The sequence below is a fragment of the Protopterus annectens genome, chromosome 3.part1 (assembly GCF_019279795.1).
Source record: "Protopterus annectens isolate FY-2018-M chromosome 3.part1, PAN1.0, whole genome shotgun sequence".
Classification (NCBI taxonomy): Eukaryota; Metazoa; Chordata; order Ceratodontiformes; family Protopteridae; genus Protopterus; species Protopterus annectens.
In genome coordinates this window covers 539,196,726-539,213,602 of record NC_056732.1, presented here as the reverse complement: position 1 = coordinate 539,213,602, position 16,877 = coordinate 539,196,726, and the positions used below count along the sequence as shown (strand labels likewise).

General features: G+C 37.4%; 1 protein-coding gene across 4 annotated transcripts in view; it reads left to right on the top strand.

Moving 5' to 3' along the window:
- Positions 1-16,877, top strand: part of LOC122798203 (sodium channel protein type 4 subunit alpha-like) — a 2,607,519-nt gene that overhangs the window by 1,345,880 nt on the left and 1,244,762 nt on the right. For all 4 annotated transcript variants that reach the window (XM_044066954.1, XM_044066957.1, XM_044066953.1 and 1 more), the window contains exon 15: positions 8,590-8,766. In XM_044066954.1, coding sequence (XP_043922889.1) covers positions 8,590-8,766 — 177 coding nt within the window. The remainder of the gene's footprint in view (positions 1-8,589; positions 8,767-16,877) is intronic.

Here is a 16,877-nt window from a genome sequence, read left to right as displayed (position 1 = left end):
TGGGGAACTTAAACAAACAATTGCTTGAGTTCGAGAAACAACTCAGGAAATTTAAAGCGCTACAAATGGATAACGCTTTTCTCGAACGCTCTTTGGAACTTAATCAAGTGCCCAAAGGCCTTAGGGTGCTGAAGGTACCTTTTGGCTTCGAGGACGACGATTTGTTTAAGGAACTTTTGGAAATATATGACAACGCTGGTAAGCAGCTTATGAGACTGATTATAAAAAACAATAATAACAAGCTCAGTCAATTAAATGAAATTTTATTAAAATTGGATGGTAGCATAAGAAGTGACCTATTATATGAACATAACAAACATAGGTTAGATAATATCCTAGCTGACATTAATAGGTATGTAAGTAAAGGTCTTGATTTTAAAAACAAAAAACTGCAGAGAGATTCACAGGATTATTTAAATAACAAGGCATATAACCATTTTAAAGAATACAAAAGGCAAATGAGGGAAACAAAACAGAATCACACAAGGAATATAACGAATAATAGAGATGATGAAGTTAATGTGCAGGGGGGGAGAAACAATTATGGGCACAACACCCCACATATGCATGACCAGAGACAACCTGATTTTTTAGAAGAGCAGCCACTGAGGAGATCAGAACGCATAAGGGGGCACTATCAAGGGCAGAGATACTACCAGAACAACAACAGGAACAGATGAATAGCATCGAATTATGTTATTTCAACCATTCAGATAGCATTAATTGTAGCAATGTACCAAAGGCTACTACTGAATCTGTTGAAGTTACACAAGGAAAAGCAATGAATAATGATTCAATGTTAACTAATTGCGTTTTTGATCCTTGTTTACCAGAAAATAATGATTCTTTAGAACCAAGACAATTGTGTGATGATTCTGAATTTTCTACAATGCATTGTGATATTTTTACAGAAGGAAGTTTTTCATTGTACAATTATTCTGACAAAGTTGTAAATTTAGACTTTGTATCTCTTTTTAAAAAAGGTTTCAAATTCATTCCTTCATTTAAGTTGGACATAGGACGAGTTTTAGTTAACTTGAGATTGTACACAAGGAAGTTAAACTTGAAATTGTTCTTCCACAATCGTGATGACACATGGAAAAGGGAAGTTAATTCTATTAGTATTAAGAAAGCAAGTACTTTCATACCTCCCAACAACCCAGTTATTCACTTATTTGAAATGTTCTGTGATTCACAGATTAGGAAAGCACTAAAAAGAAATGACATAATGAAAGAAAACTTAACTACACCTGAGAGGTTTTGCTTGAATGAACTATACAGTAATAAAAAATACAGAATCATGAAACCAGATAAGGGGGGAGGGGTTGTCATAATGAGTACAATAGATTACAAAAATAAAATGTTGAATATGCTCAATGACGAAACCACCTACACCCGATGTTCAAGGTATGATATGATTAAGGCCCAAACCAAAATTGATTGGCGGCTCTATGAAATGTTAATGGACGGGTGTATTAACAAAGAAGAGCATGATTTCTTGGTAGTTGAACATCCTATTACACCTAATGTGTTCGGGATACCAAAGATTCATAAGGATGTGAATAACCCCCCGTTTAGACCAATAATAGCAGCTAAACACTCTAAAACAGAGTCCTTGGCATATTTCATTGATATTAATTGTAAAGAAGCGATAGAAAACACTCCTTATATTTTAAAGGACTCATGGAACTGCTTAGAAAAATTACATGAGCACAGGGAATTGATCTTACCTGACACTTATTTAGTTACTATAGATATCATCAACCTTTTCTCAGTCATACCCCACGAAATAGGACTTGAGCTATTCGAAAATAGTCTACTGAGGTATGGCAACCATCATACTGTTAAAAGGAAAACACTCACTGATTTTATGGAGATGATTCTCCTCAACAATTTTTTTCAACAAGATGGAGAATATTACAAACAGGTATCAGGAGTCGCGATGGGAGCAAGGTGTGCACCAGTATATGCCAACTTAGTTTTGGCAGAATGGGAACAACAACATGTCATCAATTGTGCATTTTGGTCCAAAATAGTCCTTTATTTAAGATTTCTGGATGACATCCTAGTAATTTGGAAAGGTGAAGCAGAAGAAATTAAGGACTTTATCAAATACTTGGAAAGCACTACCTCTTTTTTGAAGTTTACTTACAATATAAATAAAGACAAATGCAATTATTTAGATATTGAACTATATAGAAAGAACGGAATAGTTGAATCAAACATATTCCGTAAGAAAACCTTTTCTAATTCCTATTTGCATTTTAAAAGCTGTCACCCTTATTTTCAGAAAAGAAATCTCATAAAAGGACAAATGATTAGGCTGTCTCGAATCATAAGTGAGGATACCATTTTTTTCAGAGAGCTGGATTTTTTATGTCAAATGTTTACCGAAAGGGATTATCCGGATGATCTCATTACAGCTTTGAAAGACGAAATACTAAAGAAAAGGGAAGAAAACTTCAAACCTATACTAAGAATTGGCAAAGAAGGGATGAAAACAACAAGATGCACAAGGAACAATATGTCATGTTCCTTGACCTTGCCTTATAATCATAATACAAAAATCATAGTGGATATAGTAAAGGAGGTTTGGGAATGTGTATTCACCAATACAAACGGAATAATAGACCACCTAGGTACTATACCCTCTATTGTGTTTAGCAGAGGGAGAAACCTAAAGGAAATTTTTGAGTCGAAAGAAGCCAATAAGAAATCAAATATGAAAAGTGCGGTTTTGTAGGGCTTGCAGATTTATAAATGATGGTCCATATGTGGCAACAACAGGATACAACAGGGTCATTAGATGCCCAGGTTTTGTGAATTGCAACACCAAACAAGTAATTTATTTCGCATCTTGTTTATCCTGTGAGGCATTTTACATAGGAAAGACTATAAGAAAACTAAGAGAGCGAATAAATGAACACAATAGGGACATCAAAAATAAGAAAACAACAAACGCCCTATATGTACATAGTACAAGTTGTCCAAACTTCAAAAAATTTCTGTTTTTTGTCATAGATAGGGTGCCCTAAACTATAAACAATGAAGGTGATACAAACAATTTGTTAGAAATGAAGGAATGTCTTTGGCAGTTTAGATTAGATGCACACAAAAAACCAGGCATCAACGACTGCATTTCAATAAGTAGTTTTTTGAAAATGAAATCTAATACTATTTAAAGTTTTACTTATTTTTATATGCTTTTTAAATTAATGTATTAAGGTAATTGAATTTGTACATAGATATTTATACATATTTATTACATATATACATAATTATTTATTATTTATTCATATCAATTTTTTAATATAAACAGTTAAACTTTTTATATAATAGATTTTATTAAACTATATGATAAATATGCAAGACCTTTTTACACCATGCTATGCTATATGCGTTGGTTGCATTTGATAGAAGTCTTTTTTATGCTTTTTTATGCTTGTTTACACTTGTTTATATATACATGTTCTTCTTAAAGTCCTCTAGACAGCATACTAAACAAGAAGCTGACATACTTTATGACAGCATAATGTTGATTATTGCACATAGAATTGCTTAAAAGCCTTCTTTTTTAAGTTGTGAAGAGGCTACTAGTCATGTAATACTATTTCATTCATTTATATTTTACACCAAAAGCCAGGCACTAACTTCATTTCACGAAGCTTGTGATGAACAGATAGTAATTGACAAAAATAATAGAAAAAAAGTTTTTTATTCAAGTCACTATGGTTTTTTAATTAAATAATTATACTAATTGCCTATTGAATGTAATTCAACTAATTAACTAAAAGTATTTAATGATAGCTGCTCCTTATGAAAATTCACTCTGAGGAAACCCGGTTTGTTACTGGGTGAAAGCGCTTAGTGCTTTATGTGTTTTGTTCGTTTTTAATGGAATAAACAACAAATTATTGCTTTAAGAGTGGTGTGGTGAACTGAAGTGCTTCTAGTAAGCTGTATTACTAGTTTTCAATAGTTCGTGTTCATTTGGATTATCTAAGGTATTAGTGACTGTCTACCTGGATTTCATACTATTTGTTCCATTCTACTGTGATCACTTTCTAACAGATGTACAAAGAAAATTATTTCACATTCCTTTATTCCACTGAAATATTGCTACTTTGCTTTGTCATCTTTTATTTCAGAATAAATACCATTAAGACTTTTACAAAGGTAATGCATACTCAGCATGGCATTAAGAAAATAAGTCTTACTTTCTCAACAAGGATATGGCCACCCCTTCAAAGCTGCAGCATCCAAACAAAACAAGAAATCCCCACAAATTATTGCCAACAATATCTGTAGATTTATCAGTCTAGCCTCAACAAGGGAAAACCATTATCCTGTTTCAGCTAAAGCAAAAGGATTACCTGTGTTACAAAGACACCAGTGTTACAAATCTAAGCTACTTTATGTTGCTTAAACCCCAAGATGCTGCACCAAATGTCATTCCTTTTCTAGCTGGTCAGCTCACTTCCTGCTGTTCAAACCACCACCTTAGATTTATTTCAAACTCTGTTTCTGCATAATTGACACCAAGAAATATATTTCATTGTACAGACACCATCTTCTCTATACTAGACTCTCCATTCTAGAATTCATACCAACTTACCTTAAATAAATTCTTAACAGAGCTAAATAAACTTCTTTATCAGTAAGCAAATGTTAACCCCTTTGTCGTCTTTACTCTCTTCTTCCACCTTTCTACAAGTCTCATTCCTGGTTTTTCTCTTGCAATTATATTTATATAGTTTTTTTGTATAAAAAGACTACATCTCCTTCTGTTTACATACTAGTTTATATTGCTATGCATGCACATTTTGTAATTGACTTGTACCTTTCTTGCATTACCTGCATTTAGTGTTCCCTTTTTAACCTCCTGCTTGTTTGCAGACAGTAAATTATATCTGCACTCCTTTCAGTACTGTTTGCATACATGTCTACTTGTTTCCTACGTTATAAGATCTGAGCTGAGTTTGAACAAGGTTCATGTGGATTAGAGCACTATTGCAGGTAACAACTTCAGTAAATAAACTGCAGAAGCACCCAAAGGGTTGTAGATTATATACATACACAACAGATAGAATACCTTTTCTTTATTAGGATTGGGATTGAGTGATCAAGTACATCTGTTCTATCATGTAGTTTAGAAACAACAGCTGAGATTCAAAGCAGAAACAGGTTATTCAAACAATCTTACACTATAGGTAACTATATACAGTACCAACTTCATCAAGGTCTGCAAGTTATAAATAAACAGTGTCTATGTGCTGGTCATTTACTATTTATATATTTGCAAATCCCAGTCTGAAGGAGGATCAGCACTGTGGACCTGTAGTGTTGCAAAGAATTGTGTCCCCCACCTCCCAGCCACATGAGACATTTTGTTCTGCATGCACAATGTAGCCTGTAGAGGAACGCTAATGCTCCTGCTCCTTTGATTGTTGCAGTTACCTTTCTACAGCTGCTACTTCTGCTCTGCTTCCACTCTCAAGGGCTCCACCTGCTCCATGCACTTTTGAATTATTTTGTTATGCTGGATTGTGCTTCCCACACCAGGAGTTTGTTCCATTGCATCCTCCTTTGAAGTATAGCTTCTTCTTATGGAGAATGAAGTTTGAACCATCTACTTGCTCTTTATAAACCACCCTGTTCTGCCTGTCCTTTATTTGCATTAACATTCATTTGAAGCTGTATGTGCATGTTTTTTAGGGATACAAATCATTGCCCCTCTCCATCCTTTTCTCTGATGTGTAGAGATCATGGTTATTCATACTGTCTTTATATCCTCTCCTGTGCATCTATTTTGCCATCTCTGATGGCTTCTTCTGTACCTTCTGTAGCATCCTTATTTTTCCTGTAGGTCTATAAGAGCTGCACACAGTATTCCATATGTGGTTTCTTCAATGCCCAGCTGTACACAATATTCCAGATGTGGTCACTTCACTGCCCAGAAGAATGTAATCAGGACCTCCTAGTGTTTGAAGTCCAGTTCTATGGAGCTGCAGCACAAACCTCTGTTTGTGCAGGCACTTGTGCTTTCACTCTTTCACTCGTGGTTTATTCCTACCATGATAGTCACCCGAGATCTTCTTCATGGTCAGTTGCCTTTGTCTAATCTTCCTCTCCAAAATCAATATTGTGGTTTGGGCTTGGTTTTCTACCCTAGATGCAGTACCTTACATGTCTCAGCACTGAAGCTCAGGTGACATATTTTGGCCAAAGCAGCTAACCTCTCAAGTTCCTCACTCTGTAGTAACTCAGTGGTAGGTATGGATTAGTGAATTGCAGCATGTGACAGTGTTTGTGGGCATGAAAGTAAAGTATCTACCCTCTCTACTGCATTAAAATATCAGTTTATTCTTTTTCATCAGGGTAGCCAGTGTGCCAATAAAAATTATGCAAACTATGTCAGATCCAAGGCAAAATTGACTTACACTGGATGGGTATAATTTGGCTCTGTACATTCCAAGAATAATGTTGTGAGGTATACATGTCCTTTTAAAGTCCTTCTGCATTCTCCTCTCTTGGTAGCTCTTGGCTTCTTAGAAATGTTTGACATTGTGACAGTGTGACACTGTGACACTCAAAACACTCAGTTCTGTAAAAGAAATGCAGAACCACAAGCCAAATTAGACAAATAGCTTAGTCATACAGCAAATGTAATAAAGCACCAAGTAATTGATCTCTAAATAAAGTTGGGGAATGATATGTGAAAGGAAAAAAGTGGGACTCCTGCTAACATTTAATACGGAAGTTGTCACAAAGAACAGAATCATAAATCAGGCTGGTGTCAGCAGTGAGCACTCATTTTTATCTCTCCACTTTCCATGCACTTGTTGCCATGGAGTGCCACAAAAAACACTCTTTGCTACAGCTCATGTAATCTGTGGTAAAAGCCAATACAGAGATTCAGCGAAACTGATAAAAGGGATACCAAATTCTATCTTTATAAATAAACAGGGGAGGGGTTTAAGGAAGAAACCATCCCTTCTTACAAATGGAATACAGATAAGCAACATATGGCAAACTGTTTGACATAACCTAACTCACATAGTTTATGGGCCTTGCATAAATGACAGCTACAGACATCCTTAGAGTAACTTACCAGACACTTTAAATAAATATCAATCAATGTGTGGTGGCAGCTGTTGTCAGAATATACCATTTGCCTGGAGAGCATTGGCAGACCTGTTTAACAAATAAAACAAAAAAAAAGTATGCAGCATGGACCAAGAGAGAAAGGCCATAGGTTGTAAGCTGTGACAGCAGGCAAAGCTAATGTCAGCTAATGTGTTCTTGAAATCACGTGGTAGTGAATGCACCAAGAGAATATCCATGGCTCTAGATCAAGGGTGTCCAACCTTTTTTGTTAAGGGGCCATTTACTTACAGGGCAACGTACTACTCTCAGCAAGGTTTGGGGGCACATTACCATGACCAACATGAATCTGTTCATTCAAAACAGTTTGTTGTAGTACATGCCAAGGGCCGGATAAAATGGTTTGGTGGGCCACATGTTGGACTCCCGCGTTCTAGATATTCTGTTGGTATGCCTGACCAAGGACCAGTGTCATGGAACAGTCTTCTTACTCTTTTTGTTGTTTAGTTAAGTCACAGGACTTCAGTATTCCTACTTCTGAGCTTGATGGCCTGACCTCTGACTATCATGTGTGTACTTTCCTCAGCCATACATAAATGGGCATTGTGTAAAGCAGTATCCTTGACCTCACACATCTGCATTCATTCTAAAGCACAGTAGGTGTCGCAAGTGATGCTGTGCACTGTAATAGCATGCCCATGTCTACAACATGTATTCTTTAATTTGGTTCAAATGTACAAGCTGGAAGTCTGTGTAATGCCAAGCCATTCATAACAAAGCATATTTGCATTCTGCTAGAGCAGAATAGACTTCCTGTATTACAAACTCCTGCAAGGCAATGCTGTTGCTGTAGAGCAACAGACAGGATGGTAGTGAAGCAGTTCTTACAGCTCTGCACTAATCACATGATGGGAGTATAGCAGCTCTTGTAGCTCTGCACTGATCACATATCCTAAAACAGCCATCAATGCATGCTGTCCGCAGGCTCCATGGAGAACCTGATCTCTGCACATGTCAGTAGCCATTTGCTGGTCTCTACACTAGAGTGAATCTTGATTCAGGCACTAATGGAGGGCATTGTACTTTACTAATAATCTCCAGTGTTGCAGAAGTCAGAAGGCTTTCCCAGTGATTCAGACCTCAGCTATATATTACATATATTCCTGGAAGTTGCCACATTTTTCTTCAGGTAACCGATAGACCTACTGCACATTTCTTACAGGCTTTAGATATGTTATACCCAAATCAGTACAGTCGGAAGTATTCATGTGTGTGAAATATAGTCATATTCATACACAATCTTGTCATTATTTCGATGCAAATGTTTAGCCTTTTGTCAAACCAGATGAAATATGTTACTCTTTCATAATTCCTTACTTTAGAATGAGTTTGCAAATGAAAAAGAATCAGTTTGAATAGCTGTGCTATAATTCACTAAATGAAAAGCTGGAAAGCGGGCTGATTAATCTTGTTCTCATCCAACAGGTTTTCACTTCAATTTTCACAGCTGAAATGGTCTTTAAAATCATAGCACTGGATCCCTACTACTACTTCCAGCAGGGCTGGAACATTTTTGATAGCCTTATCGTTACCCTAAGCTTAGTGGAACTGGGATTATCTACTTCCGGAGGAAGTCTTTCTGTATTGCGTTCATTCAGATTGGTAAGGCAGCATTTTTTGGTCATGACCTGTCAGTATATATTTTAAATATGCAGTTCATTTTATGCATGCATGTATGTATGTATTTATATAAGTCTTCCGATAACTAAGCATGCTTTTCATAAATGACCATTTTTAGACATAAAACAAAAAAGAATCACCTGGACCAGAAGCATTAGGTCCTTGAATAGGCTAGTCCAGTACCTGCTAATAGTATTTTGTTGTTTTATCTTCCATTTGCAGTAAATGTGGTGGAAGAAACAATGATTTTGAGCATACTGTATGTGAAAGCTGACAGCTTTGTCATGTCAAGTGCCAAGATAGGTATTCCTACTTTAATATAGCCATAAAAGTAAATTGTTTATTACAGGGACCAGTTTTTCAGTTTTCAGTTACGGACAGCTTCTTTCTAACGATGCATAGGTTATATAAGAAGAAGAATTCAGAAAAAGTCATCGGCTGAAATCTCTGTGAGATGTACTTTTATGTCTGTCTTATATTGTCTGACTGATTGTTTTTGCATTCATATAATTTTTATGATAAAAAAATTCTCATTAAGCCTTACTCCACTGTGGCTGACAACCGCCCACTAAATGCGTAAATATAGCTGCCAAAGTCATAGCATACCCAGTCTCTATCCTTATCAATAGATTAGTATCTGAATCCTATGTGCCCCCACTTTGGAAAAATATCCTATTTTAGCCCTCTTCATAAAGGTAGCATCTCTGTTGATGTCACTAACTTTGTGCGTATTGCAATATTATCCCCTCTCTCAAAAATTCTTGAAAGATGTATTCATAAACAGGTCTATATTACAAGATCGAATGTTTAGGTAATCGAACACCTAAACATCGATCTTCTAATATGAAAAGCAAAAAATGGCGAACTGGTGCACCCCAATGCTCTATTCTTAGTCCCCTCCTGTTTAATACCTTTAGCAATGACTTCTATACCTCCATAGGTCCAGCCTCTCTTATACAATATGTTGATGATTCCACCCTTATATGTACTTTTAATAACTTTCCTCAACTCCTCCATATCATGCAAGAAGCTCATTCCTCAACTGAGAAATGTCTCCGAAATGTCCAGCTACTACACAACCCTATTGGTATTTTTCCCCCAAGTCCAATATGCCTGCTAAACTGAATTTCAAAATCTTTTCATGAAAAAAATGAAATTGAAGTAGTCTCCAGTACAAAATGTCTTGGAGTGATTGTCGATGATAAACTTAAATCTGACCTGTATGTTCAAAATAAATAAAAAAGATTCATAAAAAGTTAAGAATCTTCTACAGGCATAAAAACTTCCTTAGAAAAATCACTATTGCTAATACCTACCTTTTCCCACCTGTCTCTTATGCAGTGCACCAATCATAACCAACCAACAGCTTACAGCTAAAAATAAGCTGTAGGCAATTTATAATAAGGTCACATAATTTGCCACCAACAAATAATACCACTGCCACCACTGTATTGCCCTTAAGATTTTGAATTGGATCAAACTGCCTCACTCCATAGATTGCATACAGATTAATTCAACACACAGTATCATTTATAAAGCTGATAACTGCACTGCATTTACTCCTATTCTGCATTCCTATCACCCTAACAGACTATTTCAATCTAATGAACATTTTCTCAGCATATATAAACCCCACAAATCCTCTGGCCAAAGTCTGTACTCCTACTCTTTCGCTAAAAATGGAATTTTATTACTCCACAAATTAGATCCACCTCTAACCTCTGCAACCTCAAGCTACTACTAAAAGACTACCTAAATACAACCTGACTCTGCTCCAGCACTATCCTTGGCTGAACTAGTCCCTTCCTTCTTCCACCACCTGCATACTATGACTGTGATCAAAGAGAGACGGAATTAGTATAATATATTTCTCAGACAGAGATGAGATATATTTTTGCCTAGACTATGTTATCTAGTCATCTGTGTTCCAAAGACTGTACATAAGTGTGTTTAATGTCATCTCTATAAACTGCAATTTGTGACTACTTTATCTGTTGACAATGTTCTTTTCACCTAGTTCTAACTGCCCAAATATTTGCACTATGTATGTAAAGGTTCACACTGCATAAACTAAAGCTGAATTTTTTATTTAGTGAATATGTCATTCTTCTGTATTAGGCTTTGTAATAACTTTATTTAACTGTAACCATATTATATCAATGTAGAGCTTTTCTCCCCAAGCCTCTGCGGAAAATGGAATGTTATCTCAGTTGGATTTTCCTAGTAATCAAATGTCAAGTAAATTCATTTATAATACCTATTATTATTGTTGTTTCTGTTTTTTTTGGTTGTAAATGAGCTGTAACAAGTGATATGAGATGAGAAATTGCAGTATAGTGAGCAATTAGGACTAACTCCATTGGTCTGAACTCTGCTTGGCATCTAAAATTTTCCCAGTCTACTAGGCCCTCACCTTTACTTGTAGTAGTCTGCAAATAAGCTTTTACTCCAAACCACTTCTGCTGTGCATAAATGATTGGATCCCAGAAGTAGCACCAGATACTCTTAGGCATTTTTTAATTATTTTGATTATAAATGTGTGAGCTGTTCATTTTTTCTTTCTAATGGTGTCCATTTACCATAGTTGTTCAAATTTACAAACCTTTAAGCCGGTAATTATAATAATACCCATTTGTTATTCATATAGGCCCACTGGACGTAATATTCCTTTTCAAGGGTGATATTGGACCAATGTCTGGTTAAGTAGCTCCACTGGACAACACATGTCCTTTTCAAGAGAGAACCTGGAGCAATGACTGGTTAACTGACTTGCACATGGTCACACAGTATTGAAGCAAGGGTTGGGGGAAATCTATTCTGTTCCATAGGAACTGCAGCTAACAGCTTTATAACTGTTTCAACTGACAGATGACCAATATTTGGTATTTTCTAGAGGTTTTCTAATCTGTCTTATTCCTGTCCTACTTTTCTTTTGGCTTACTCTCACAATTTTCTTGCACACTGCTCCGAAGAACTGTAAAGTTTATGAATCCTTGACTCCAGTTATGTTAAGAAATGGTAAGACTAGATTTAGTTGTGAACATGTAATAGAAGCTCTAAACGAAGCTATGCGCCTGCTTCATAACTCTTAATTGTCCCTGATTTTATAGAACATACTTCATATTTTTGTCATTTCCCATTTAAATTGTTTGATGTTCTGCTAAATCGCTAGGGATTACAGTGTAAGGCATTACAGTTTCATACTTCTTATCTTAAAAAGGGCATGTTGATGCAAAACCTGTTGTCCTATTAACTGAATTAGAATTATGATAGTATTTAAAAACTATCCCTGATTTTGAGTCCTTGCTCCTCATTATTTTGGGGTTTGTCCCTGATTCTTGAGAAAAAAAAATTGAGCTATGAATTCTGTAAATAAGAGAGCTTCAGCTTCAAGCCCCCTCTTGGAGTCAGACCTTGAGCTCTAGAACAGAGTCCACAGATGGTAAATCTGAAGGCACAGACAACATTAAGGATAAGGAGCTCATGAGGCAGTTAATGTTAAGTAAGAGCAGCAAACTTACAGGTTCCCTTCTGTGTCTAAGTTCCAGGATGTCAAGAAGACATGAAACACTTACTGTTTATTCCCCTGCTGGAGAATCCAGGTTTCCAGTCAAATTTGTTTGAGAGTTATCCAGAAAAACACTTATCTAAATTGATAGTGTGTCATCTCTAACAGATCCTGAAGTGAGGAAAGGTTTTTTTTTTTTTTTTTACTGCTAGGCCATATTCTGCTACATCTTAAAGGTCTCATCATTGTGTTTCAGTGCTCATAGGTTCATAGGTAAATACTAGGCTAACTGCCCTGAAAGGCCATTTTAAGCATATCCAGTAACCCTAGATCAGAGTCAAACACTACACCTTGTGCCTGTGAAGAAATTACCTTAACCATTATGCCAAACTCGCTGCTGTTAATTAGAGAAAGATGATGGAGGTGATTTATCAAGTCCAATAACTGAGGATTCAGGGTCCTCTTCTACTGACACTGGGGAGACCAGAGGCCATTCTTCCCTAGCAAGTTTTTAATAGCAATTTCTATGCAGTGCTTACCAGGGCCTCTTACTATCATTCCTGTGAGGCCAAACTTCATCCCACAGGTAATGTTGATGCCCACAGTGCCAACCTCTGCTGCAACATCTGCTTAAGGATCGCACTCTGTGTGCCTAACCTTGCTGACAGTATCAGTGGCCTCCATTTTGGAAGAACCTTCTATACCTGGCCTGAGAGTCATTCCATAAATATCCATATTAGCCCCAGTATTAGTGAGACCATTGTAGGTGTCATTAGGGTTAGGCTTCCAGATTTCTGTGTTGAAGCCCTCTACATTTGGCATCTGGGTCGATTAGTCGGTCTGTTTTGATGTTCCAGTTCAGGATTTCAGGGATTGGATTGAGACCATTCGTCTCAAACCTGATGATTACATGTGTTGATTTCAGTCTTGACCAACTCTGATTAGGGCAGAATGGTTGGTAGACCTCTGTGAAGACCAGTCCTCTTCATCCTCTATTGACCCATCATTTGTGAGGAAGGAAAGGAAGGGTTAAGTGCAAGAAGAAGCACCTGGACTCCCATCAGCAGTTCCAAGATGAGATGTTGATGAGGATGAAGGCACAGGCTTTCCTGTCTTTTCATATGATCTCAACTTTGTGGAGGTTTTAGAGATGATGAGGCAGAGAGGGAGATAGCCTAATGGCCCTATGACCTCTCCTCAGTACATCTTTCAGAAAGTCTCCCATACCCCACAGTCTACTTCTTGGGTGGTTTCCCCAGTCAAGAAAATGGTGTGTCTTGTGTCTGAAACAGCATTAGAAATCCCTAATGTCATGACTCCTGTACCAAACAAGCCAAACCAGGACTCTGCCGTCCTAAAATCTAGATCTGTTGAGCAGAGCTATCCTAAATAAATTCAATTGTTCTGATATTAGCCTTTAAAATGGTTATTATTCAAGTTTTGCTGTCCACCCCACTCCGAATAAGGACTACTAGAAATGGTCAAATTTGGAAAAAGTTTTTCAAGTCTCCTACCTTCACTCTTTAGCACTTGCTGTATGTCTAGTGAGAGCTGGTGGACAGATGAGCAGTCACAGGAAGGGTTGTCTGATGGAAACTTAAAGTTTAAGTTACAAATGGCCACCGTGTCTTCATTGATAACCATCCTATCTGCCAAGCCCATAATTATGTGGATGCATAGCAAGAGTATCAGGTGATGGGTTAGTCTGATCTGGTTATTTCTGGCTGTGCCCTACAGATTTCACCTGGAATATCAAGGCAACCCTTTTTGAATGGCCTTTTCAAGAAGTCGTCTCTTTTTGCTCAGTAGTTAAGAGTAAACTAGTGAAAATGGAACAGAAGAGTAACACCCTCTCAACTGATAGTGTGAAATTTTAAACATCCCAATGCTCTTTCTCTAGAATGTATTGGTCCCCACTTTAACTTTGATTTCAGTGTGGCCAGCAGCAATGAAACATCCAATGATCCGAGAGCAACTGCCATGGCTGTATCAACTCCCAGAATAATCACCAGCCTGGAAAGTATAATTATTAACAGAACCAGGGATATGATGATCCTTCTTCAGGAGTGCAGTAGTCTATACTCTCTGGCTTTGTCCCACTCCTGAGACAGTTGGGAATCATCTTTACCTTCACTTACCCACTAGGCTGGCCATCATCTGGGAAGCTGGGTAAGGACAGCAATAGCCAGAGACTGTGCTATTTCTTCCCCACCCTGCACTCTTCTCTTGTCAGCTGTTCCAGTCATTAAAACATTGCAGCAAGAAAATAAGTTTTAAATGCCTTAAAGAATTATGCAATCTGTGCAGACCCTCCAGACTAAATTGAATCCAGTTTCTACACCACATTCATTTCAGTTCCCAAAAAGACAAAGTGCTCCTGATTCATTATCAGTCTGAGTGACCTAAACCAGTTTATTAACAAAGACTCCTCTCATATGGCTATAACATGTCCACCGTGCTCTTCACACCTCCAGGGTACTTACCTTCACAACAAGGTCACAAAGGCACCTCAGAGATTATTCTTCTTTTGATCAGAAATAGTCATTGTTAGTTTTGAATGTTTCCATGTGGTCTCTCCTCAGGCCGCAGAGTGTTGAACAATTGCATGTCCATTGTAGTAAAACAAAGACTACAAGGAGTCAAGGTATTGCCATATCTGGATGACTAGTTGCTTCAACAAGGAACAGTCTAGAGTTTGCGAAGAAGATTCCTGTGAACTTATTCTAGTTTTGGGAAGTTGCCACCAACACCACAAGTCCCATACTATATCAGTCAGACACACACACATTCATTAAATGCATGCCAAACACTCCCTCCTTTAAGTCAGTTTTGCCTACTGACAAGATCCTTCCTCCTCATATCACTGTGTATTGAATAAGCACATTCAGTTTCCATGTCTCTTTGCCTCAGTGCCCTGTGTCTCATAGCAGCTACTATTTATATGCTTCCAAGTGCCATATTTTAGATAAAAGTACCTCACTGGATGTAGAAAATTCACTGGTATCAGCTCACTGATCCCACATCCCTTACCAGAATGGATAACCAGCACTGGCAAAGTCCATTTAAGACTGTGGATATGCATGGCAGACCTGATTCTAGAAAGACAATTGCTAACCCCTATTCCCATTCTGGCTGTCACCATGGCTACTTCATCTCTGGGTGGATAGGCAGAAGTATGGTCACAGTGTGAGGGTAATCTGCATATCATTGCTCTGGAAATGAGGGTTTTCTACCTCATGAGTTGTCTGTATGTCAGTCAGCACAAAAAAAACTCTTCTTTTAATTGGGGAAGTCTTGCTACAACCTTTGCATTCCTGACCAGTAAAAAAAGGCATCAGCTTCTTTTCTGTTATTCCACCATTGTGAAGATGTTTCAGAGATGTGCTTATAAAACAATGACCACAAGACTCCTTTAACCCCACCACCATTTCCTTTTGTCTCAAAGATCTTTTAGAAAGCCAGACTGTGGCATCCATTGGTCATTCTTATATCCCCATAATGACCTTAACAAGTTTGATTCCCTCTGCTATCGACTCATCATCTGGAGATGTCTCAGTATCTGAGACCATCCAGAAAGTTCATGATTCACCCATCTGGCAAGTGTCACTTGCATGTTAACTTTTACCATTTAACTGCATGGTTACTTCCATTCTTTTATTGACCAGAGGCATTCTCTCCAGAAAGGGTGGTCCAGATCCTTACTTCCATCTGTATACTTGTTACCAGGAAAACATGCAGAAGTTATTGAACATGTTCCTTGCATGGGGTGCTGCCAAGGATTTAGACCCATTTCCTGCTCATACGCCAGCCATATTGGATACTACCTCTTGTACATGTTTGATACAGCTTTAAGTGACTCCTCTTTTAGAGTGTATCAGGGAGTCAGTTCACGTTTTCATTAGGGTGCAAAGTCCTCATCATTACCACCGTAGCAATATGTAAAGCCTTTCCTGGAGATAATTTTCTGATATGCTCTCCAGCAAGGATTGTGTTCCTCCATGAGATGCATGTTGGGTAATCAGAAAACTAACTTGCCCTCATTCTGACCCTGCTGCCACCAAAGCAGATTCAAAGTACACCTCCTGCAAAACTCCTTCTGGCAACAGTAATGTCCACCAGAAAAAAAAACAATCTGAATTGCTGTGTTAGTCCTCCTTATTTATTCTTTCATAAGGACAGAGTGCCCTAGTGAACTAAACTATCTTTTATACATGGGTAGTTAGTGTAAATAATACTAAGCAGCCCATTAATCTACGTGTTTTCTTCACAAATTGCTGTAATAGACAATAATACTTGTACTGTATGAATGTTGCCAGGCTTCACAAATTGTATCTGCAGGGAACTAACTCTACTGGAAAACATTCTCAGATGTTCATTTCATATTCCAAAGAGAAATTGGGTTCCAAAGCTTGTACAATAACTGTGTCATTGTTGCTGATAAACTGTATTAAATGTTTCTACCAAAAATAGAATAAGCCTTCGACTTCAGCACTGATAATTCATCCAACCAGTTCTGTAGCTAACTCTCAAGTCTTGTTCAGGAATACACCATTGGAGAATATTTTAGCAGCAGTTATATGGGCTT